General features: G+C 38.0%; 1 protein-coding gene across 19 annotated transcripts in view; it reads right to left on the reverse strand.

The window, feature by feature from the left end:
- TRPM3 (transient receptor potential cation channel subfamily M member 3) overlaps positions 1-23989 on the reverse strand; it is a 904985-nt gene that overhangs the window by 273968 nt on the left and 607028 nt on the right. For all 19 annotated transcript variants that reach the window (XM_054501730.1, XM_054501720.1, XM_054501728.1 and 16 more), the window contains exons 5-6: positions 23448-23572; positions 8361-8532 (exon numbers count right to left, since the gene is read on the reverse strand). In XM_054501730.1, coding sequence (XP_054357705.1) covers positions 8361-8532; positions 23448-23572 — 297 coding nt within the window. The remainder of the gene's footprint in view (positions 1-8360; positions 8533-23447; positions 23573-23989) is intronic.

Raw genomic sequence — 23989 nt, forward strand, 5'->3', positions numbered from 1 at the left:
CACACTCAAATGTCAGATATTACTCTAGGGCAAAGAAAAAAACAGAGCTTCAAATTCTCCTCCAAGCAAACTTTGAAAGTAGCAAAAGCACTGGTTATGGAAATCAAAACCTACCCAGACACTCCATCAATTAATACTGCAAAATAGGTATATCTGTAAGGTCTGCCATGGGGAAATAATCCCTTAGACTAGATTACATATGACATAGATTTCACTTTCAAGTAGGGAGATAACAAAGTCAGAAAATTCTAGCCTCATAATGAAATTTCCTATACCCAAGGTTGATGTTCATAATATAATTAGATGTGCAATCCAAATAAAGTTTCCATTCAGCCTAACCTAAAATACAATTCAAAGACAAAGGAATAACACTTCAATCAAATGGAGCCTGCAGACAACTAGATTTCTGTCCTCTTCTTCTTCTAATCTTTTTGAATAAAATGGTAAATTACAAGAAAAAAATCTGATATTGACTTAAATCTAATATTTCAAGATATAGTCTCGGTCAATTCATACTCAGCTCAAGTTCCTACACCACCTCCAACAAGTAGAGTACTCAAAAATCCTAATGCCATTTATGACTACTCTAAGACACTGATACAGCTTGGATTTTTAAAGAAAGCTTAATTTTTCTCTATTATTCTCTGTTTACTGAGGCAGGAGGGACAACTACAGTTTAGAATATATTTCTTATTGCTGCAGTGACTAAGAAATTAATTACTCTGTAACAAATAATAGAGGCATAGTGATATGCAGCAGAATCTAATTTTAAGCCTCCACTTTTCCCTTTGAACCTTTCTGTAACTAAAGAGAGTATAAGACTTCTCTTTAAAAAGCAGAGCCAGGTTATGATTTGTTATAGGACATTTTTTTGTTTGTTTATTTTTTGTTTTTGAGACAGAGTCTCGCTCTTGTTGCCGAGGCTGGAGTGCAATGGTGAATTCCTGACCTCAGGTGATCCGCCCACCTTGGCCTCGCAAAGTGATGGGGTCACAGGCGTGAGCCACTGCGCCGAGCCCGTTATAAGACATTCTGATGAACACCTTGGGCTCTGATGGGCTTTGAGAAAGAAGGTCCAAGTCTCAGATTGGAACCTATGGCAGTGAGGCTGTGTAGACATGGCACATGGCACTGAACCACCAAAAAGGCAGGAAAGGAATCAATGTTTTTGAACCGCCACATGACAGAATCATATGTCGACTCCTTTAATCACAACGACTCCTTTAATCACAACTCCATCTGTAAGCTAGGGAATTGTTATCCCTAGCTTACAGATGGAGAAACAAAGTCAAATACAGTAACTTGCCCAAGGTCACAGAGCCCTGACAATCTCAACTCCCAGGCTACCTGCCACTGTTACTTTATGCCACTAGCAACAGACAAAGACTTCCTCTTCTCCCAAAAGTTATACTCTTCTCTTTAAACCCTTAAAAGAAAGTCACAATTGCTGAAGATCTTTCTAATCTTGAATTCTAAGAATTGCAATGTAATATTCATTTTAAATAGTTTTTGGCTAGGTTAAAGTCGAATTTGCAACAAGAAAAGATGATTGTTAAATCTTTAAGATAAATTTCAGCATGCAATAGTGTATTTCTTAATTTTTATTTTTTGAAAGAATTGTTAAAAAATTCTTAGACTAATATTTCCCATGGTGCTGCTACTGTGTTAAGGAAATATTTTTAAGATCTAGCCTATGTGTGGCCAACATTGGTTTAAAAAATGCTTTCGTACTGGAATATTTACAAAAGAAATGATATGCTGTCTGGATTTCCTTCAAAATTATTCAGAGGTGGAAGTAGGTGGGTGTATGGATAGAGAAAACAAGATTGGCCAAGGGCTGATAAATATACAGGCTGGATGATAGCTATAGGGTGGCTATAATAACATTCTTTAATAATAACAATTTTATAAGAATTTTAAAATCTTATCAGGATACATAGATGCTACTTTCTGGAGTAGTCTCTTGGTATCCACTCTTTAAGCTAACACATGTTTATTGAGCAGCTACTATGTTTCCAGCAATATATTAAGTTGGTCGAACTTATATAAACATCTGAACAGTAAAATAAATATTAAAAATTATTTATTATGAACCTGTTGACTTAAACACTTTAAAGGTGTGAGTCACTTTTGATAATTTACTTAACGATCTCTCTGTACATCAATCTATTCTTTTAGATTAATGATTTTATGTTCTTTTAAATGTCAGGCATAACATTTTTTTCATTCATAGACACTGATGGTACTTCAGGGATACAGATATACAGAGAATAAATCAGTTTCTTTCTCTTGCCTCTCCATCTCTCTTTCCTACTTGCCAGGTAAAATCCCAGATTGATGCCTATTCTACCACTGTAATTGAACATGGCTGGAAAAAACCATACAACTCTGATGATTCATGCTGCTTTAAATTTACAACCACAAATACCAACTGTGCTGCATGAGAATTCTAAATTTTCCTAGTCTGTTCATTCTCCCAGTCTCTAAACTGACTGTAGTTGTTTTCTGTCCCTAATCTTCAACACCTTCTCCTCTTACACACTCCTAGCCAATAACCTCCTGTATTATTTTATGTAGATATAGAAGCTATGTTTAGATAATCACCTTATCTTTCCACCAGAAAGTGTCCCTTCCTACCCACATCTGTGCCCGTAATTCTCTGCTTTTCCTCCTGTTCTTCATTTGCGTATGTTCTTTATTTCTGTGTGGAATCTCACCGCTTCTCAAAAACTTTGTACAAATTCCCTAGAGACTAGTCCTCAGCCCCTTTCTTTTCTGTAAACACTCCTTAGGGGCTTTCATGTTGTCCCATTGTTTTAAGGATACAGTGGTGTCTCAAAGGATGACCATGCATCACCCTTGAAGTGTCTATTCCTTACCCTGAATGCTCAATTCAATAGCAAGCCCTCTTGAGCTCTATTTTCAAAATATATCTTAGGACAAAGATTTTATAATGCCATTTATATGAGGTACCTAAAATAGGTAAATGCATAAAGATAGGGAGTAGAAGAGTGGCCACTAGGGTTTGGGGGAGGGGGTAATGAGTAATGGGGAGTTAGTGTTTAATGAGTACAGAGTTACAGTTTGGAATGGTGAAAACATTCTGGAGATGAATGGTGGTGATCATTGCACAAAAACAATGTGAATATATTTAAGGAAACTGAAATGTACACTTAAAAATCATTAAAATGGTAAATTCCAGGTTATGTATATTTATTTTACCACAATTTCAAAAACAAAGCTTTGTTTTCTGTGTATGTGTGTGTGTATATGTGTGTGTGTGTGAGTGTAAGTGTGTGTGTGTTCCCCAAAGTAAGTCCCCTGGTATTTGGGTCTGTTCCTCTCTCCTACTTTGTACCCCAGACTTCTCCCTAACTGAGTCCTTGCTTGTCAATATGCCCATGTGTCACTACCTGCCTTGACAATCTAGCAAGGGCCCGGTGTTTTCATGAATGGGATGTGATGTGTCCCTGACAATCTACCCCAAAACTAGCATCTGATGGTGGCTTCTCCAGCATCTCCGGCATCCTGACCATCTGCCGTGGCCTGCTCTTCAGCTCTGCACTGCTGGCCTCTCCTCCTCACGGAGGCTAGGCTGCTGTCCATGAGCCTCTCTGGGCTTCCTTCCCCTGCAGTGTTCCCCCCGACCCCATGCACACACATGTACACACACACGCACACACACATGCAAAATCCAACCACTTTCTACTACCTCCACTGCTGCCATCCTTTTTCAAACCAGTTATCTCTCAGCTGCATTATTGCAATAGCCTCCTGAAGGCATTTCCTTGTTTTTAATCTTGCTCTCTACCTCAGTCTAATCTCTACGTACAATAGCAGAGTGATGTTGTAAATAATAAAGGAGATCCTGTAATGTCCCAGATCCAGTCTTGGTTAGAGTAAGCTCCAACTCTTTACCAAGCTTTCCTTGCTCCTCACTGAACACCTGGTGGCTTAGTTCCTGCTTTCACTCTCCACAGAATGCTCTTTCACAGCCAGCCGCTTGCTTCATTCAGGTTGTTGGATAAATGATACCTCCTCATAGAGGTCATTCCTGATCACCTAATGGAAACTGTCCTCCCAATGCACACGTGTGCATGCACACAAGTGCACAGATAGGTGCTTTACTCTGCTTTATTTTTCTCGAAAGCACTTTTTAAAAACTATCGGCCATCACACAGTTAGTCGTTTTCTTACTTATTACTATGGTTGCCCCCTTTGATGTAGGCTCAGTGAATTGTTCATTGCTGCTATTCTAGACCTTAAGCATGACTGGTACTTAATAGGAATTCGATAAGTATTTATTTACTAAAGGAATGACTGAAATTGTTCCTTGCATATTAAATTTGAAGTTTAAAAAACTGTAGATGGAAGAGCATTATGAGGCAGGTAACTGCTCATGTCTGAAAGGCTTCTCTTTTATAAACAAAGCCCATCACTAACTGATGATGATGTTTCAGTCCTGACTGTTGGCTGAAGGAATGCAATGGGAGAAGAGGGACAATGAAAGTCAGAGTGTGGAGAAAAAGGTCGAACACTGTTGCTTGGAGTATGTTTTCAGTGATCATTGTCATGTTGATGAAAAAGCATTTATGAGTCTCCTGAACAGGATTCACTTAATGTTTAGGGGAAATATTCTTCAGAAGATTATACCATTTATGTAAGAAAACAGGCTCGTTGATAGGATACTACAGTATGCAGGTCACCCCTAAGTGATGAGGGGGAATGGCACTTTAGCAAGGAAATGCTGAGGGGCGTTCACACCTCCCTGGGGCCATCCTGAGTGTAAGAGGTGGTAGACACTGTTATTGTGGCATAGTGTCTCATTTTCAGGAAATTGAATTACACATTTGTAAATTAGATTTCCTAAACATCTGAAGCAGGAAACGAAAAAGTAAATGGAATTTTTAGGATAAACTTATGGAATAAAGTTTCATCTTTTTAATTTTTTTATTTTATTTTTTTTGAGATGGAGTCTTGCTCTGTCGCCCAGGCTGGAGTGCAATGGCACGATCTCGGTTCACTGCAACTTCCGCCTCCAGGGTTCAAACGATTCTCCTGCCTCAGTCTCCCGAGTAGCTGGGATTACAGGCGCCCACCACCATGCCCAGCTAATTTTTGTATTTTTAGTAGAGACAGGGTTTCACCATGTTGGCCAGGCTGGTCTCGAACTCCTGACATCGTGATCCACCTGCCTCGGCCTCCCAAAGTGCTGGGATTACAGGTGTGAGCCACTGTGCCCGGCCATAAAATTTTATTTTTAAAAGGAAGAACCACAAAGTGTCCATGTTAGAAAGTAGATTTGTTGTTCTAAATTGCTGACTGAGGATTGCATTAAAGGTTTGTATTCTTCTGCCGGTTTTCATGTTAAGACCAGGTCCACTTTTTGCCTGTCTTTGTGTCTTTGTCAGTGCTGTTCTGGAGGCCTTTGTGTTCTCAGTGAGCATTTTTTGCTGTTAACTGAATGGAGACCTCAAAGGTCCTGCTTTATCTACTTCAAAGAGCCTCGGTCACTCCCTACACTCTAAGGAGCTTGCTGCTCCATCCGACTTTGGGGGCCGAGTACAGTAATGAAGGAAGTTGACCTAATGACTTATGAGTCCTCACTTGTAGGGCGACCCATTATCTCAGTTTGCCCAGACTGAGGGGGCCCAGGGATTTGGGACTTTCACGGCTAAACCCAACAAAGTCCCAGGCAAACTGAGACAAGCTGGTCACCCTACCACTATTAAGTTCAGGGGTAGAACTGCTGTAGGAGCTAACTCTTGACATTCACTACAGCTCATGCACAAATTCCTTACCTTGGGCCTTTTCACTTCCTGTGACTTCAGAATTTCTCTTGGGCTTCTATAACTCTCCTCTTACCATTTAATTATTAATATATTCACTGGAAGAGGAGCATGTGGGTCTCTATGAAGCCACAAATACAGTCCCAAAAGTAAGTCCCATGGTACCTGGATCTGTGCCTCTCCCCTCCTTTGTACTCTGGACTCCTGACGGGTCCCTGCTTGTCAAGTGCCCATGTGCCACTACCTGCCTTGATAATCTAGCAAAGGTTTGGTGTTTCCATAAATGGAATATGATGTGTCCCTGATGATCTACCCAAGGACTAGTATCTGGTGGTGACTCTTCCAGCATTCCTGACATGCTGACCATCCACCATGGCCTGCTCTTTAGCTGCGTGCTGCTGGCCTCTGCTCCTCAGGGAGGCCAGGCCACTGTCCATGAGGCTCCCTGGGCTTCCCCTGCAGTGCCATCCGTATATGCAGCAGCTCTGCCATTTCTGAAGAAAGGCACCCCTCCAGGCACATACATTGCAAAATGGTACTCCTTCTGGGATGATCAATTAGAAAAAGGCACCCCCTTCCTCTAGGCATTCTGGAAGGCACCAAAGTTTGACTAAAACCTAGGCTCTGGCTGGGTTTTAACTCCAGCTCCCATCCCCTTTGCTGGGTGCGTAACTTACATGAACACATCCCTAGGCCTGCTACCCACACTACTGGCTAACCAGCCCAGCTACCACCAGGGCCTGCCACAATGACATGCTTTGCCTCTCTGGACCGATTTTGTCTTATTACTGAGTACTGAACTTGACCCTGAATTTATCCTTGTTTCCTTGCTCTCATCCTCTTCGGCTTCCAGCTCAGTCCCATTTAAGCTCTCATTCTTAACCTGATGGTGTACAGAAAGTCATGCTGTAGCTTATAAAAACCTAAATAGATAACACTGATTAAATAACATTTGCCCATTCTTTCAAGTACTGTAATGGAACTCAATTTTAGTATTTACAGCAAAACCTACCACCCATTGATTACAGTGCTTTGTTATGTTTGATCTCTGCTGGTCTCTGTATATTTTCCAGTCTTTTCTACTCTTTTTGTTTCCAGAAGATGTTCACCTTGGGTTAATAACACTTGTGTTTCTTGTTTCCAAAGACAGGTTGGGGAAGGAAATTTCCTAATATAATTTTTATTTCAGACCTAGGACAAAATTTATTATTTCAGGTTTCATTGTGAAAAATATGAAACCATGAAACATGACACTTAAACAGTAGCAGTCCCTAAAAGGTGGGACCAGAAAAGAGAGTGTAGGAAGAAGCTGTGGTCTGATAAATCTAACATCCCAGTTTTGGGAGGAAGGTGGCTATGGCAATGAAGACCCATTTGGGACAGGTGCAGACAAAAATCTAGAGAAGGGAAAAGTGATTTGGAAAAGTTGAATCACAGTACATAGTACCTCTGAAAACTCATCTAGCCAAAGGGAATCTTTTGTTCTTTGGAATTGTAGACTTTGGAATTTCAATCAATTAGATCAAAGTTTCCCTGATGGGACATCTAATTACCACAAAGTTTGAGCTTGCCATGCATCCTCACCTGTTACTTTATAAAAACAAATAGAATTTTATTTTGTGAGGCGGGACAGTAGATTGCTTTCATAGCTAAATTGCATTTAAATGCAAGCCACTTAGTGATCTGGGGAGCATTGCTGTTTTGATGATGCTACCTTTCACAGTTAAAACAAATGTTTACATAATAAATACAGCAAATAGAGATTCTTATGCGCTTAAGAGATAATATTAGTGTAACTGTGTACTATGAGGTTCACATATACATCTATCTATATCTAAATCCATATGTATCTAGAGACAATGAATCCATACTTAAAATTCAGACAATTAAAATTTCACGAAGATAGTTTCACATGATGCTTTAGCTTAGACAGTGAATGTTCAATTTCTTTGAAATGCCTTTGCACAGCTAGATCGGTGCTAAGATCAAAATCTGATTCTTTTGCTTTTCTGTTTAGCCACTAAAAAAGCTTAATAAATAGAAACATTTTCTCTTAATAAATAGAAACATTTCTGTTTAGCCACCAAAAAAAGCTTAATAAATAGAAACATTTTCACATGATGCTTTAGCTTAGAGAGTGAATGTTCAATTTCTTTGAAATGCCTTTGCACAGCCAGATCGGTGCTAAGATCAAAATCTGATTCTTTTGCTTTTCTGTTTAGCCACCAAAAAAGCTTAATAAATAGAAACTTTTCTCCTTAGAGTACCATGCAGATGATGAAGGAAAAGTCTGAAGAGAAAGCTTATCTGCATACACATACCCCAGATGGAGTTGAATTTTTCACACATGATACATAAGCTGGAGTCACTAATTGTGTAATTACTTCTTACACCTCCAATTGTTCTCCTCTGGATGGCTTCCTCTCATTCTAAGCTCTGGCCCAGTAGAAATAATGGTTCATGTTTAAAACTTGCTCAAGTTTTTATTACATTGCTGCATGGTATACTTAAAGTTATTCACTTTCAGCACACTTCCTACAAGCCATGCCAGTGGGAACAACCGCTACTTACTTGTGTTTATCTTCTGGAGTGAAATATGCTTTTCCAGTTGTCTCCGAAGTTTCACCTCTGCTCCATATTTTCCAGTGGTACCATTGTCAGCCAGAATGAAGTGGGAATGCATGCTGTTGAGAACAGTGAGCTTGCTCATGGGATTGGACATGGTCTGGTATGGCCGGACAACCTGCAGGGTATCAAATGGAAGAGGCAGAAGTCAGAAAAAAAGAACACAAGATATGAAAAGGAGAATCAGACAGAGGAAAGAGAGAAAGAAAGAACATCAGTTCTGTGGTACAGTGAAAGTACAGTCTACATCTTCGTCTTAGTATTGCTTTGGATAGAGGCAAGATTTATGGCAAAAGTTATTCAAAGCAAGACTGTGCTTAAATGAGTATTTATTTATTTACTGAAATGAGGCAGAAAATAGAGATGGTGCTCTCATTGTACTAAAAAACTGGTATGCCAATGATTGTTTCATTTTGAAGTCAACCTTGTATTTGCTAATGATTCCAAAATAATTTTACAATCTAGTTATTTTGTTTCTTTCCTTTCTCTATCATGTCCATACTTTAACGGGCACAGCAGAACAATCATAATTCTGGAGATAGTGGCGGGAAGCTAGGAGAAATGTGATCCTTTCTGTCAATCTCATTCAGTAATTTGAAGGTCTCTTATTTAAAATCAACATTGTTCTTACTAGATACCTTATTTAGGTGGAAATCTAGAATATAAAATAATTGTCTCATGAGACAGATATGAATCAGGCCCAAAATGTTCAACTCTGTCTCATTCTACCTTTTTTGTTATTTTAATTTCATGGTGAATTACACTACTTAAAATAGAGCAATTTCAGTGTGGCCTTCCAGATTTTTTTTTTTGTATAAAAAGAACAGCAATACCTATTGTGAGCTAGTTGCTCTATACATGTTATCTATATTCCTTGCAACGATCCTGCAAAATAGATGCTATTGTGTTCATTTTGTAGGCGAAGAAACTAAGAAGTGGAGAGGTAAAGTAAGTTTTCTAAGAGTCGACCACACACACAATCAGAATTCATACCCAGGACTGCCTGATTCCAAAATCTATGCTTATTTTTCTTGCCTACACTGCTTAGACCCAGTGGAAACATAAGATGATGGGTTGGAAATCTACTCCTAAAATATTTAGGTAAGAACTGCACTCAAGACTATAGAAAGAGAATATTCAACAGGCTAATTGTTACATGGTCTCAGTACAGCTATCACTGTATTGAATCATCAAAATTGACAGGAAAGAAATAAATGCTACTGAATTTTTATTTTTGTGCCTTTACGGAGTGTGTACATTAATTATAGAATTGAGATGCTCTTGTTCTTTTTCAGTATGTAATAACTCACTATAAAAAGCTGTAGTAAGATTGAGTAGTTTGTTAAAGGAATTACAAAGTGATTTATAAGGGCAGTCCTCAATAGTGAAGAACTCATGCAAGTCATTTTTTTCCTTGATGCTGATTCAAAATCCCACATTTCTATGTGTCTGGCAAATAAAATGTACTCAATAAATAGTGAATGAATGAATGAATAGGCAAACTTGAGACAGACATGCTTTTGTTCAACAATGAAAAAAAATCCTTTCTTTTCTGAATGGAGGATTGATCTAACTTAAATGTAAAATGTGTATATAATTCTGAGCTTCTGAAAAAGCCTTCAGTCCTATTAATATACAGGACTTTTTTGTTAATGTAGCTTTAATTTAATGTAGTATTGCTATAATGTTAATTTGTCAATGTAGCATTTGTTAATGCAGCATTAATATAAGGTTAATTCACAGCTTCATTTTAGTTGGCTTTTATTGATAAAAGAAGTCTATAACTGTTTGATTATTGTCTCTAGTAATTGCATGGAGCAGTAATCAATTACTGCTTTGTCTAGATGATTGCGTAAGAGTCCCCTGAAACACAGAGACAGTGGTTTGCTAATCCCATCCTGAGCTCGTTATCACTGGAAGAGTAGGTTGCTTGTGGTTAAAATTTCCATTTTGTTGCTACTTGTTTTTTATCATAAAACATTCATTCTACAGCAGAGTGCAAGTTAATAAATATTAATGCTTTATTGAAAGAGGCTCAGCAGAAAGACTCTTCTGTTCTTAAAGTGCCTCTGCATTGTGCTTGCAGACAAAAGAAAACGCTTTAGTTACTGTTCTCTCTTTTCTAGTAGCAGTTCCTGCAAGACTCCTTGAGAAGGAGGGGTAAGACCCAAGCAGTCTGTGAGAAGCAGGGGACAGTGGGTTTTCTAGAGGTTAAACTGTGTGTAATAGTGAACACCAGGCATTTGCGCTGGCTGAGACATAAGCCCATGTTTTTTAATTCCTATGAACCTATTTAAAGACTACCAGTGAAAGTGAAATTTTCAAATGAATAAAGGAATGAAAATAATTCTCAGCCAAGCTGATGTATTCACCACAATCTAAGAATAAAAGAAGAAAATTAAATAATCTATGTTCTATATACAGTATCTGTATTCTAAGGACATGGGTGCTCCAGTCTTCTGACTTTTGACTTTCTTTTCTTGTGAAACATAGCTCAGTGGCTCTTTGGGAATACTGCATATCTGAATTGGTCATGGCAAAAGGGTCAAATTTACAGTTTCACTCATGAATTTCAATTTCTTCATCTTACTGATCACTATTTCTTTTGGTCTTATGTGGAAGCCAGTCAAGTGTGGTCATATTTTGGCAGAGAGTTTGTCTGCTGAATAATAAGGGATAGAAACTGAAAAATAAGTAAAGTGTCCTAATTTAGTTTTCAGTCATCATTGGAGAAAGATGTGCTGAATCCTGGAATAATTCTGAACATATGAATTGTGGAAATTTGTTTGAATCTCAGTTTTGCTAATGACTGTGTGAATCTGAGTCTCACTTTTTTACTCTGTAGAAGGGAAATGATAAAACCACTTACCTCTTGGGGATTAGTTGAGATTATATGTGCAAAGTACCTGGCACTATGCCAAGCTCATAGCAGGCATTCTATAAATGTTAATTCCTTCTCCGGCTCTGCTCTATTTTACCAACTATAAGCTGATTTTCCAATTGTAAACTAGTGATCAAAATGAAATGATATGAGACAAATCAGTGACTTTTGTTTTGCATGAGATAGAAATCAATGTAAGTAAAGAAAAAAAAAATCAGCAGTCTGTTGGCAAAATATGCAAAGTGCTTTTTCTTTGCCATGTCCTCCCAGGCATCTAAGAGGGTGATGGTCTGAAACTATTTGCTGATTACTGAAAAGTTAGAAATAACTTCCCAAATACCTCAAAGGAATACAGTTTGGTCTAACTTGCCTACAAAAGCCATTTAATATTCTTCATAGCAAACATACCAGCAATCTATTTTTGTTTGAGTTATAATTTACATATCTAAAAGGATTTGCTGATCTTCCTGTTATGCTTTCCAAATTAAAAAAAATGTATTTTAATAACATGAATACAAATGAATTTTTTCTTCTGAAAAAGTTTTGGAAGTAATGAAGCCATTTTCATTGTTAAGAGATTGTAAAATAGGCCTTTTTTTTTTTTGGAATTGTGTGTGTGTGTGGTAAGAACAATTTGATGTGTTCACAATTTGTAGGTATATTGGATTACTGTGGCATGTTTCTCAGCCAGGCTTTCCTGAGAATTTAAGTCCTACTGCCCCACAGCATCCATTGCATGTAATAGATCACTTTCTTTCCCAAGAACATAGGATGATCCAGGTTATGTACTATCTTTGGAGAATCGAGAAGACAGTCACTCAAACAATTTCCTGTTTTGCAGTTCAGATAAGAAACCTGAGTTGAGAAAGGCTGAATGGTGTCTGAAAGGGCTTCACATCAGGTGAGCTTTTATAGTTGGTAAATACAGTAGTATGATGGGTAGAAAAAAAATAGAATGAATAAGACCTACTATTTGATAGCACAATAGGATGACTATAGTCAATAATAACTTAATTAAATATTTTTAAATAACTTAAGGAATGTAACTGAATTATTTGTAACTCAAAGGATAAGTGCTTGAAGGAATGACTACCCCATTCTCCAGGTTGTGCTTATTTCATAGTGCATGTCTGTATCAAAACATCTTATGTACCCCATAAATATATATATATATATGTACCTACTATGTACCCACACACATTTTTTCAAAAGTAAAAATTAAAAAAAATAGTAGTATGTATATCTAGAAGAGAAATTTGCTTAGAAATGGATTTTAGACACTTAGTACTCTCTGAGCATCGTGGGCCAAAATACCTGTAAGCAATGACATTTGCCTTTCTTGTCCCTCAAGAGTAAATGAGAGAATTCTTGCCGCACTAATCAATTGTACACCTTTTAATACTGGCTGACTGATAAAATTCTGGTTCTGAGGCCTCTGTATACTTTGACTTTGAAACAAAGAGGCCCTCTGAAGTGAAATGGGAGCTGTTTAAGAGGTGAAAGGAGGTAAAAGCCCTTTTATAGAGGGCATTAGTAGGGACATCATCATTCCCAGGAAGGGACTGATTCAGAGACACTATGACACAGCCTTCAGTCATGGGCTGGTGGCAGAGTGCTTCATTTGTGTTTTCTGCATGGGCTTAAATCAGTGATTCAGAAGCTAATCTAAAAAAACTGCTTGAGTTTTCCTAGCTATTTTCAAGCGTTTTTGGTCTCACCCAGAAGTAGTAAACAGGAAGTCAGGAGATGGGTGTTCTAGCTCTAGTTCTTCTAGTTACTAATTTCTAACATGGGGCAAGCCTGTGAATTCATTCATTTGTTTACTTATTAAGAATTTCTTGAGGAAATATAGTGTGTGATAAATATTATGCTGGCTTGAAGAGACATACAATCATGCATCTTGGTAATACCTCACAATAAATGTTCAAAACAGATTCATTGAAAGAAACTTTTGGACAATAGTTTTTCCATCTATAAATTAGAGGACTTGACTAATTTCTGTTTCCTGCCTCTAAAATTGAGTCTGGACAGCCTGTGTTAAACAGTGCTTTTGCTCTTTTCAAGTTAACGCAGAATAGTGACCTTTAATGTGTGTTGGCTATAGGAAGAAAAGTAGTTCTTTCATGTCCTGTGGTCTCTTCCATTTTATGGTGCTTTCTGCAATGCGAGGGCAGTTTGATGACCTGGGACTACTTTTCCAAACAGAATTGAATTGGACTACGTCAGGTTTTTGTGCCATCAATCACAGGCCTTCTGCAATCCCAAACCTCATTACCTACTGAATTATGTACCAACATGCTTCAGGCAAGCGGCAGGGTAGTGGATGTGTGGCCCAAACAATCATTCTTTCCTAATAGCACCATCATTTTAATTTAGGCTGAAAAATATTAGCATTTATTGATCACTTATTGCATGCCAGGCACTGTGATGGACAATTTCCCAAGGATTAACCTATTGACAGCATACTTTATAGGTGGAAAGAACTACAGGGGCTCAAAGAGGTGAGGTATCTTGGTCAAATTTGCCCCACTAATCCTACTCTTCTCTAAATCCCATGTAGATTTTAAGAGGGAAGGCAGAGGACCCAGTCTGACTGTAAATTTGTAGAGGATATTAGGGTTGGTTTTGCTGTTGGACATTTTTATCAGTGGCTCAGCTGGACATGAAAGTCCTTCTGATAGCTGATCAGGTTATTTCCAGATGAGCCATCTAGAACTGTATGTATACAGAGGTCAGGAAAGCCACCAGCAGGCAGCAAAATGTCATTGTGCTTTGGAGAGAGAGAAACAAAAGGAGTGGGAACATTCTCTTAGGATCAGGCATCTGTTTCTGGGAGGGACGATGGGATACCGCTGAGAAGTGGGAAGGAACCTCTGCGTCTGAGATAAAGGAACATGGGGACTGAGAAAATGAAATGAAAAAAAGAAAGGCTCTGTGTGTCCTCACAATTATAGCGAGGCCAGAGCTAGCAGAGACACTGGCTAGTTACTTCCCACTCAGGCACCTTGGCTGTAAGGACAGGTGTAGAGCAGGGTCCTGTTGAAACCTAGATGCCGCCTTTCAGCTCGGCAATTCAAACAAGAGACCAGCAAACCCAGGGATCCATTTCCAAAGAGTGCCCAGATACATTAGCAGTGTGAATCCCACTGAAATCCATGGGTGGAACAATTATGTCTTTCTGCAGCACTTTGAAAATGTGTCCCTTAAGTTGCACACTGCAGAGCAGCACAGTCCTCATTTCATGCTTTCCACACAAATGGACTTGCTCCCTTTGCCCAGTCCTGAGGGGAACCCTTCACCATTCAGCTACAGAACCTACTGGCAGTGGGAAAAGGCTCTTGAGTTCTGAAAGGAGGTTACTTCCTTTAGAAATCACCATGTATGAGTGGGGTGATTAAAAAATATCTCCAGCAATTCTTTGAAACTCTTTCCTAGTCTAGGTTGGACTCAGTGACTCACTTCTAAGGGACAGAATAAAACAGAAGTGATAGTGTGTGGCTTCCAAAACTGGGCTATAAAAGGGTTTCTCTTAGCTCTCTCTCACGTTACTTACTCTGGGGGAAGCCAGTGGCATGTGTGAAGATGATGAAGCAGCCCTGGAGAGAGGTCCACATGGCAAGGAACTCCTGAATAAGTCATTTTGGAGGAGGATACTACAGCTAGATCCAAACCCTCAAATGGTGCAGCCCCAACTGCCATCCTGGCTGTGACCTCAAGAGAGATCCCAGGCCAGAACCACTCAGACAAGCCACTCATACATTCCTGGCCCTCAGAAACTATGAGATCATCAATGTTTGTTGTTTAAGCCTGATATAGTTTGAGTGCTTGTCTCCCCGAAATCTCATGTTGAAATATAAACCCCAATGTTAGAGGTGAGGCTTGGTGGGAAGTGTCTGGGTCATGGGGGTAGATCCTTCATGAATGACTTGGTGCCCTCCCCACAGTCATTAGGGAGCTCTTGCTCTGTCAGTGCACATGAGAGCTCTTCGTTTAAAAGAGCCTGGCATTTCTCTTGCTGCCTCTCTCGTTATGTGGTGTGCCAGCTCCCCCTTTGCCTTCTGCCATAAGTGGAAGCTTCCTGAGACCTTCACTAGGGGCAGATGCAGGCATCATGTTTCTCTTACAGTCTGCAGAACCCTGAGACAAATAAACCTCTTTTCTTTATAAACTACCCAGACTCAGGTATTCCTTTATAGCAATGCAAGAATATACTAATACAAAGCCATTACTTTTGAGGTACTTTTTTTTAACGTAACAATAGCTAACATAATAGTGTATTAATATTATCATTATTATCTTCTTGCTTCTTTAAGGCTTCAAAATGTGTCTTCTCCCCTTTATTCTAAACTGGTTGATGCATCATAGTTTCATAACCTCTAGTCCCCACCCCCTTGCCACCCTGAGTCCTCTGCCTGGCATTCCTTCCCTGGGCTCTAATCAGTTCTGGTTTCTGTTCCACTGGGGTGAGTAACATCCTCCACTCACTCTCTTCACACCTCTGACCCGAATACCATCCCTTCTCCATGTGGCTGGTGATCCAACTCCTGCTCCTACACGCTTGCCAGTTGGGTGACCCTAAGCAAGTTATTTATCCTCTGTGTCTCATTGTCTCCATATGTACATAGAGAATAATAATAATCACCCCATTGAAGTTTTATAAGGATTAACTGAGATAGAAAACTCATAGAACAATGAAAATATGATCTCAAGTAAATAAGAGCTGTTATTAATATAGAGAAGCAGTATTGGTTTCTATACTGCAAAGGATAATGGCTAAGAATATGGTCTAGGGAGCTAGGTGGCTTAGGTTTACATCCCAGAAACATCCATCACCAGTTATAGAACATTGGGAAGATGATAAAGATGATAGTAATGCTAAAAATGATGACTTCTGAATGCCACTGTGAGAATTAAACGAGTTTATCTATGTGAAAGTGCTTAGAAGGGTGCTGACAGTAAGCTCTACAGAAATGTGAATATTATTTTAGTAGTTGTTGGGGCTATTATTATTATTTCAGTAATAAATGATAAACCTCCAGGTTAAAACTCCTTCAACATCTTGACACCAATCTTCCACATGTATACTCTCTCCCATTCTCCTTCAGTGACAAGTGTACCCGCAGTTGGATCTTTCCTCCTTAGCTCTGGGCCCCATCACCTCATGGCCCTTCTAGGAGTTATTCATCACTTATCACCTCTCTGTCCCTATGTCCCTTTCTGCTATCGGCACATAAACAAACTCCAGTCTCCCCCACCTTAAAGGAAAAATTCCCTCACTCTGTGGCTCCCTTTGGCTACCTGGATCTCTCCCCGTCACAGCCAAAACCTCTAAGAGGTCTCTGCCAATTCTGCTTCTCCACTTCTCCCTCCTGAACCCATTGAAGAGTGCTGCCTTGTCACCATTCTTCTGAAACAGCTTTGACCAGTAATGCCAGTGATATCCATCTTGATGAAATGGATGGGCACTTCCAGGTCTCTGCCTTCCTTAGCCTCTTGATAGAACTTGGCATTGTACTTCACACTCCCCTTCAGAAGCACACTCTTCTTTTGGCTTGCATGACTCCCTCTGACTTTGCTTCTACCTCTCAGACATTGCTTTGGTCTCCTTTGCAGGCTGCTTGTCCTCTGCTCATCCATTAAAAGCTGGAGACTATGAGGATCCCGGGGTAGGCTGTCCTTCTCCTCATCTGTCTGTATCGTCTCCCATCCACCATAATGACTTTAATTGCCATCTGTATGAGATGACTTCCAAATCTAAGTGTGTAGCCAGATCGTGCTTCTAAACTTCTATCTCACATACTCACTGGCCTGCCAGATATTTTCATATAGGTAGATATCTCAAAGGAAAGTCAAAATCAACATGCCCAGATCCAAACTCATCATTGTTCTCTCTAGAACCGCATTTCCCACGTAAGTGAATGTGACTAAGGCAGTTAGCTCCAAACCTGAGTGTGGTCCAGGCTCAGCAAGCATTGGCTCTGTCTGGTATAATTATAACAGATTTGGGCGGGTGTCCTTGTCTCCGACCTTTTCCTCACACATCCCCAGATACATCTTATCTAACCTAATCATAAAAATCCAATCAACTCCATGCCAGGGCCACTCCTGGGAAGTTTTCTGAGCTTATAATATGAAGTCATATTTGGCTTGCCTCAGAAATAAGTAACAAATGTACTGACTTGATAACTACATTAAATTAGCCATCAATTGTGTTATTGAACTTGATGTTTCCTGGCTTGAAACATAAAGATGGCATCAAAAGAGCACTTTCCAATTAAACGTAAGAACCCTTACAGGCTATAAAACTTGGAGAAATAAATCTATAGTTTAGGGAAAATAGAAGACATCATTGAATGTGAAGATAATTTAATAACCACACAAGATGATGTGTTGTAAATCTACCCAAACACAATTTCCATCCTCAAGTTAAAATGGAAAGTGCTTTGTCTTTTGATTATGTCTGGATTTTTAAATTGTTATGTGTCTTATTAATCTAGATTTCAGAGAAGACAAACAATCAAGGCTTCAGAAACTCTTCATTCACCTGACACAAATCTGGTCAGATTGTTTTCTAAAGTAGGAAATCCAAATTCAAACTGTGTCATATGAAAATTATATTTCACTGGAAGTTCCTTCTTGACTTTATACTGGTGATACTTTCAGAATCCTCTATCCAGGTCAAGATTCTCTAGGGACGAAGAAAGGGGCTCCGGCCATGCATCGAGTCTATCTCTGAGTTCGGTTTACAGTCACAGATACGTGCCAATATCTCAACCAACAATAAAGACACACTATCATTGAATATTTTCTAACATCTTACTTGACATACATATATTTAAGAAAATGGGCATTAGAGACAGTTGGATCTCGGTTTTGATCCTTGTTTACTCAACTGTAAAGGCGGTATAATACATACCTTGTAAAGCTAATATATGCAATCACAGAGCATAGTCAAATAAGAGCTCAATAAATTATAATTACTATTATTGTGATTATGCTCATAGAAGTTGTATGAAGACAGGCAGAGCAAGTGTTTTTATAGAGATGAAGAAACCAAATCTTACAGAGTTTAAGTGGCATGTCAATATGTCATGTTCATACAAACTATGACATTAAGGGTTAACAAGAAATAAACAATTCAGTCCTCATTTTGGGGAGTTTTTAATTAAGTTGGTACAATGGACTGAATGTTTATGTCCCTTCTTCCCCTAAATTTATATGTTGAAATTCAAACTTCCAAGGCGATAGCGAGGAGAGGGGACCTTTGGAGGTGATCAGGTCATGAGGGTGGGGCCCTATGAATGGGATTAGGGCCTTATAAAAGAGACCCCAGAGAGATCCCTATCTCTTTCTACCATGTGAAGACACAGCAGGAAGGTGCTGTCCAGCCTCCTGAATTGTGGAAAAATAAATTTCTATTGTTTATAAGCCCCCTGGTCTGTGGCATTTTGTTATAGAAACCTGAAAAGACTAAGACAGCTGGGGAGGAAAAAGACAGCTGTGGTAACATTACAATCAGGGATATGACGTTAAGGGTGAAGTTAGTCAGGAAAGATGTCCTGGTGGAAGTGAGCCTTGAGCTAAATTTGAAGTGTAGGATTACGGATAGTAATAGAGGAGAGGGAGGGTAGAAATAATATGGAGAAACCACAGAGGTGGAGTCAACCTCAATAACTGAAACAGTATATGTTTTCAGGCCTAAGTGGAAGGGGATAAAATGATTACCATCTCAGTATTCATAGCCTTATTCCACACCAAAATCTGTTGTTTGATCTATTAACTGAGAAAAGAAGGGCTTGGTTAAACAGAGTGGATAATATTTAAATTTAAAACATCAAGGTGAGTGCTATCCCTCAGATGGGTAGATCACACACCTTTCAAAAGCTTTAGAGAAAGGCCTGTTTCCATCCCACAGTTTTACCTCCACACCCAACAGGCCGCTCCCTCACCTTCCACCTTCCACCTTGAGTTGCTATCTAAGAAAACAGTTTTACATCCAGATGCTTGGTTAAAAAATGTCCCCACTGTAGTCACAATCATGTGATGCAGCTCGGGGGGTAGGATTAGAGATGAAGTTGTGATAAAGTTGTGAAGTAGGTAAGATTTATCATTATCTGTTCCATAATACTTATTTTCCCTGTAGCTTGAATTTTATCATGCCCAATCCATCTTCATCAATATTTACTGAGCACCTACTGAATGTGAGTCTCTAAGTTGGGTTCTGAGAATCCAAAGACAAATGCTCTACACTTAAGTAACTTGAAGCCCAGCTATGAGATGAGACCTGAAGGGAGGTGAATGTTCCAGAATATCTAGAAACACACTCAAGGACAAGTAAGTTTTCTTCTTTATCTTTAGGATTAGTATTTGCCTCGCTAGTGCCATCCTAAAGGGATTAAGATGAATAGCAATTGCTGCACTCACTGCTTCTATCAATAAATAAAATAATTCTAGTAGTACTTGAATGTTCAGCCTCTAAAAGTGAAGCTTCTCATCTGAGAGCCAACCCCACAAAAATAAAATAATTTATATTTTCCATCAGTTTGGAAATAAATTTACTGCAACAAGATATCAGGCATAAGGAATGGAGCCTTTCTTTTATCCTTGGATTTATTTCCAATACATTTCCCAGATTTCCCTTGACATTTATTTCGTACCTCTTCAATATTATTCTGGAGTATAAACAGACTTGACCAAAGATGCAGCTATTCTATTTTTTCAAATGATTGCATTTTGATAGAATTCTGAAGTGGTAAAGATTTTTAATAATACATTGTTTTGTTTTTCTCTGCTACCTGATGTCTGATGCTAAAAGGTTTATTTTTTGATGTTTATTACATGTGATTTTGATTATGTAAAACGGAAGAAAAAGGACAGATGGCAGTACATTAAGCTAGCTGAGAAAAGAGTTGCGACTGTGTAAGAAGCTTACCAGATAATATTTTTAATTTGATAATTTTGAGGGGAATCTTCACTAGTGACCACCACTGTTTTATTCAAACACCTCTTTTACTGGCAACCTAACATCATATTACTTTACCTTTTAGCTATCATATTGGAATAGTGAACACATACAAAAATTTATCTCAAACTATGTCATAAATCCTGTACACCAAAAATAGTACTTTCACTCCAAATAATTTATAACTTGAAAAACTAACTCTATTCTCACACAAGAGCCTGAGAAATCCTAGGTATATTCTAGTTCCCCAGTTTTAAGGGAAGAAGGTAACAGAGTGGTCAAAATTCAGTAGATCCCTGTGAAAGATTTACGGAAAAAGTAAAATACAACTGTCTTTCCTGTGTTCTCTATAACCTGCCACTTTCATTTCCTTTTTTGCAAGAGTCTCTCCCATGGTCCACCTGGTTCTTTGTGAGCTGTGGTTTGCCTTTACGAGACCCTCAGGAACAGGGATGATGGATGCACACATTTACTGAACATTTTTCTGCCCTCTGTGCTAGGATCAAGACTATGTTCAGTTGGGAAGGCAGACAATGTCAGTAAGTCCCATTGGAATGCATAAGTTTCTAGTTGCATACAACCAAGAAGAAGACTGGGGAGAAACAAAAGAAGAAAAAAAATGAGGAGCGAAGGGAGAAGGTGAAGTCAGAGAAAAAGTTGGAATGGGAGGTAGAAGAATCAGAAGTGATTCTTCCAATTCAACAGGTAAGTAAATGTAATAGAATTACTGTCTTTCTGCAATCTTATAAAATTTATAAGATTAACAAACAAAATAATACAAAGAGCCAGTAGGCCAGCATTCTCTGCAAACACTTAGGCAACTAAGGAAATTATTTAGTTACTCTATCTTGCATAAATAAATAATCAACTGCCATTTATTCATAGTTCATCTGAATGAGGAAGTTCAAAGTACTGTCCCCCTTCAAATTGAAAAATAATAATTTGAGTTTACAAGAGAGATCCTGAAGCTATGAACATTTCAAAATGACTTTTGAATCAACACATTTTAAATAATTAATTTATGTATCAATATGCATTATTAAATGATTTTGGTGCTGAAATGATTTTGGTGCTGAAAGCATTTTGGCATATTCTAATTCTTTAAGACATATATTTGTTCTAGTGCAAAATCAACATACAATCAAAGGCCAATTTGGAATCTAAGTATTACCCCAAATATATTACATGAAAGACTAGCCTCAGATACTTTGAAGAAATTAGTAACACTTACTTTTCCAGTCAGGTCTGCCTATATAACCCTTCGGAAATTGTTGCTGAGATATTCAATTTGTATGTAATATGAAACAGCCAATAAATTTTAATTAAGAGAATATTAACAGTAATGAAACTGATATCTCATTCCTTATCCTATGTATCCTGGATAAATTAGCATTTATACATGGAATCTGATATCATTGATGTGGACACTTGTTATCACTTAAAATAAAGGTTCTAATAGATTTAAAGTGTTTTTTATTAAGGAAAATAATCATTATATAAAAAAGACACCTGAACTTATATATTTATTGCAGCACAATCAACAATGGCAAAAATACGGAATCAACCTACGTGTCCATCAATGGAGGACTGGAGATATATATTTTTTATATATATATATATATATAATATATATCCCACTATATATTTTATATATATATATAATATATATCCCACTATATATTATATATATATATAATATATATCCCACTATATATTTTATATATATATCCCACTATATATATATATATCCCACTATATATATATATCCCACTATATATATATATCGCTATATATATATGACACATATATATATCCCACTATATATATATATATCCCACCATATATATACATATATAGATATAGATATAGATATATCCCACTGTATATATATATATCCTACCATATATATATATATATGTGGTGGGATACTGGCCAGTCATAACAGAGAGTGAAATCATGTCTTTTGCAGCAACATGGATGGAATTGGAGGACATTTTCCTAAGTAAAATAACACAGAAAAAAAGTCAAATACTGCATGTTCTCACTTGTAAGTGGGGGCTAAATACTAGGCACACATGGACATACAGAGTGGAATATGGACATTGGACACTACAAAAGGTGGGAGGGGTGAGGGCTGAAAAATCACCTGTTGGGTATGATGTTCACTATTCAGGTGATGGGTACACTAAAAGCCTAGATTTAATCACTATGCAGTATATATACATAAGACATCTGCATTTGTACTCCATAAAGATATTTTTTAAGGCCAACAGAGTTTGTTTACTGCTTGTGTTTCATGACATTTAGTTTTTTTGAAACATATGTTTTATTTAAAACTGAGATGAAAGTGTCTGCGATTCAAATGCATCACAGCCTGTCCCATTTAGATAAATTTTCAGGAGAAATGCAAGCCCCTGGGGAAAATATCTCTGCTCAGGGTCAAATGGATCCTACCTCCTTTTTTAAATGCCTGCATTGCCATTGGTAACTCATACTACACATTTTAAGATTTGCAAAGGGCAGGACAGTGAGCCCTATGATGACATTTATTTTTTAATTCAAAGTATTTTGCACTGCATTTTTAAAAATTGCATATATTGTGTTGGATTAAAATGAGATGTTTGCATTGTATTGCATAATAGAAGAAGTATTTTAAGACCAATTAATTCTTAGCCACTTTTTAAAAAATTTTTTGTGGTTCAGATAGACCTCATGGTACTTTGAAATGAAAACAATCTCTCTCTGCAACTCTCAGGAGCTAGGTGAAAGATACTCAAATTATGAAGATGCTAGAGCCCTGGGGTGCAGAGAGTCCATGTTTAGTATATCTGTCAATGAGTTCATGTTGCCATATATTAAGTGGTGTTAATTAATCTTAATATCACTATACCAAGAGTAATTGCAGGATTTGATGGGTGAAGAAAGACCACTGCTTGATTTAAGCAGAGAGGGGGTAGGTGGTAAGTCTTACTTTGGACCTTTCTTGATCATAAGAATTGACCTGAAGTTTGCCTAGAGGTTTTAGAAAATAAATATTTGCCCAAGAAACCGTTCCTTAACATAGTTTCATTTTAGTGAGTAGGGACCAAAAGAATACTATAATATGCACATTTTGAATACTAATTTTATTATACTTTTCTGATATCCCCTCTAGGAGAAGTCATGGAAAGCGACAGCACTCAGGACTTACATCTCTTCCAATGAGGTCCTCCTGATTTTCCACAATTCCCCAGGGGGCAATACCTATGGTGCATATCTTTCCTCGAGACTTAGATGCATGATCCTTCAAGGCGTCTCCAACATGACGAATAACACCTAAAAAAAAAAAAAGAGAGAGAGAGAAGCATTGATTTTGTCTTTTAAAGCAAATACCTTTCCATCATTCTAAAGAAAACTGTGGTAATGGTTTCTCCCCAGGTTAAATAAATTGAATATAAAATTTTGACACATTTCTATACAAACCACTTGTATTTAGGAGGAAACATAAACTCATGGCTGTAATGCCAGATGCATTGGCTGGATTTGTATATGGATTCTAGCATTGCCTTTCTTACTCCAATTTATATGAAAAAACAAAAAGCATCCAATGTCTATAAAAATAATAAATACAATTTTTTAAACTAGAAACTCTTTTTCTTATAAGCATAATAATTTGTTAGTATGATTAGGAACCAACAGCTTGACTGTGTCATGTTAAAAGCACCATGTATAATGGTATGTTAAATCTACACC

This window comes from Pongo pygmaeus, chromosome 13 (genome assembly GCF_028885625.2).
Source record: "Pongo pygmaeus isolate AG05252 chromosome 13, NHGRI_mPonPyg2-v2.0_pri, whole genome shotgun sequence".
NCBI classification, from domain to species: domain Eukaryota; kingdom Metazoa; phylum Chordata; class Mammalia; order Primates; family Hominidae; genus Pongo; species Pongo pygmaeus.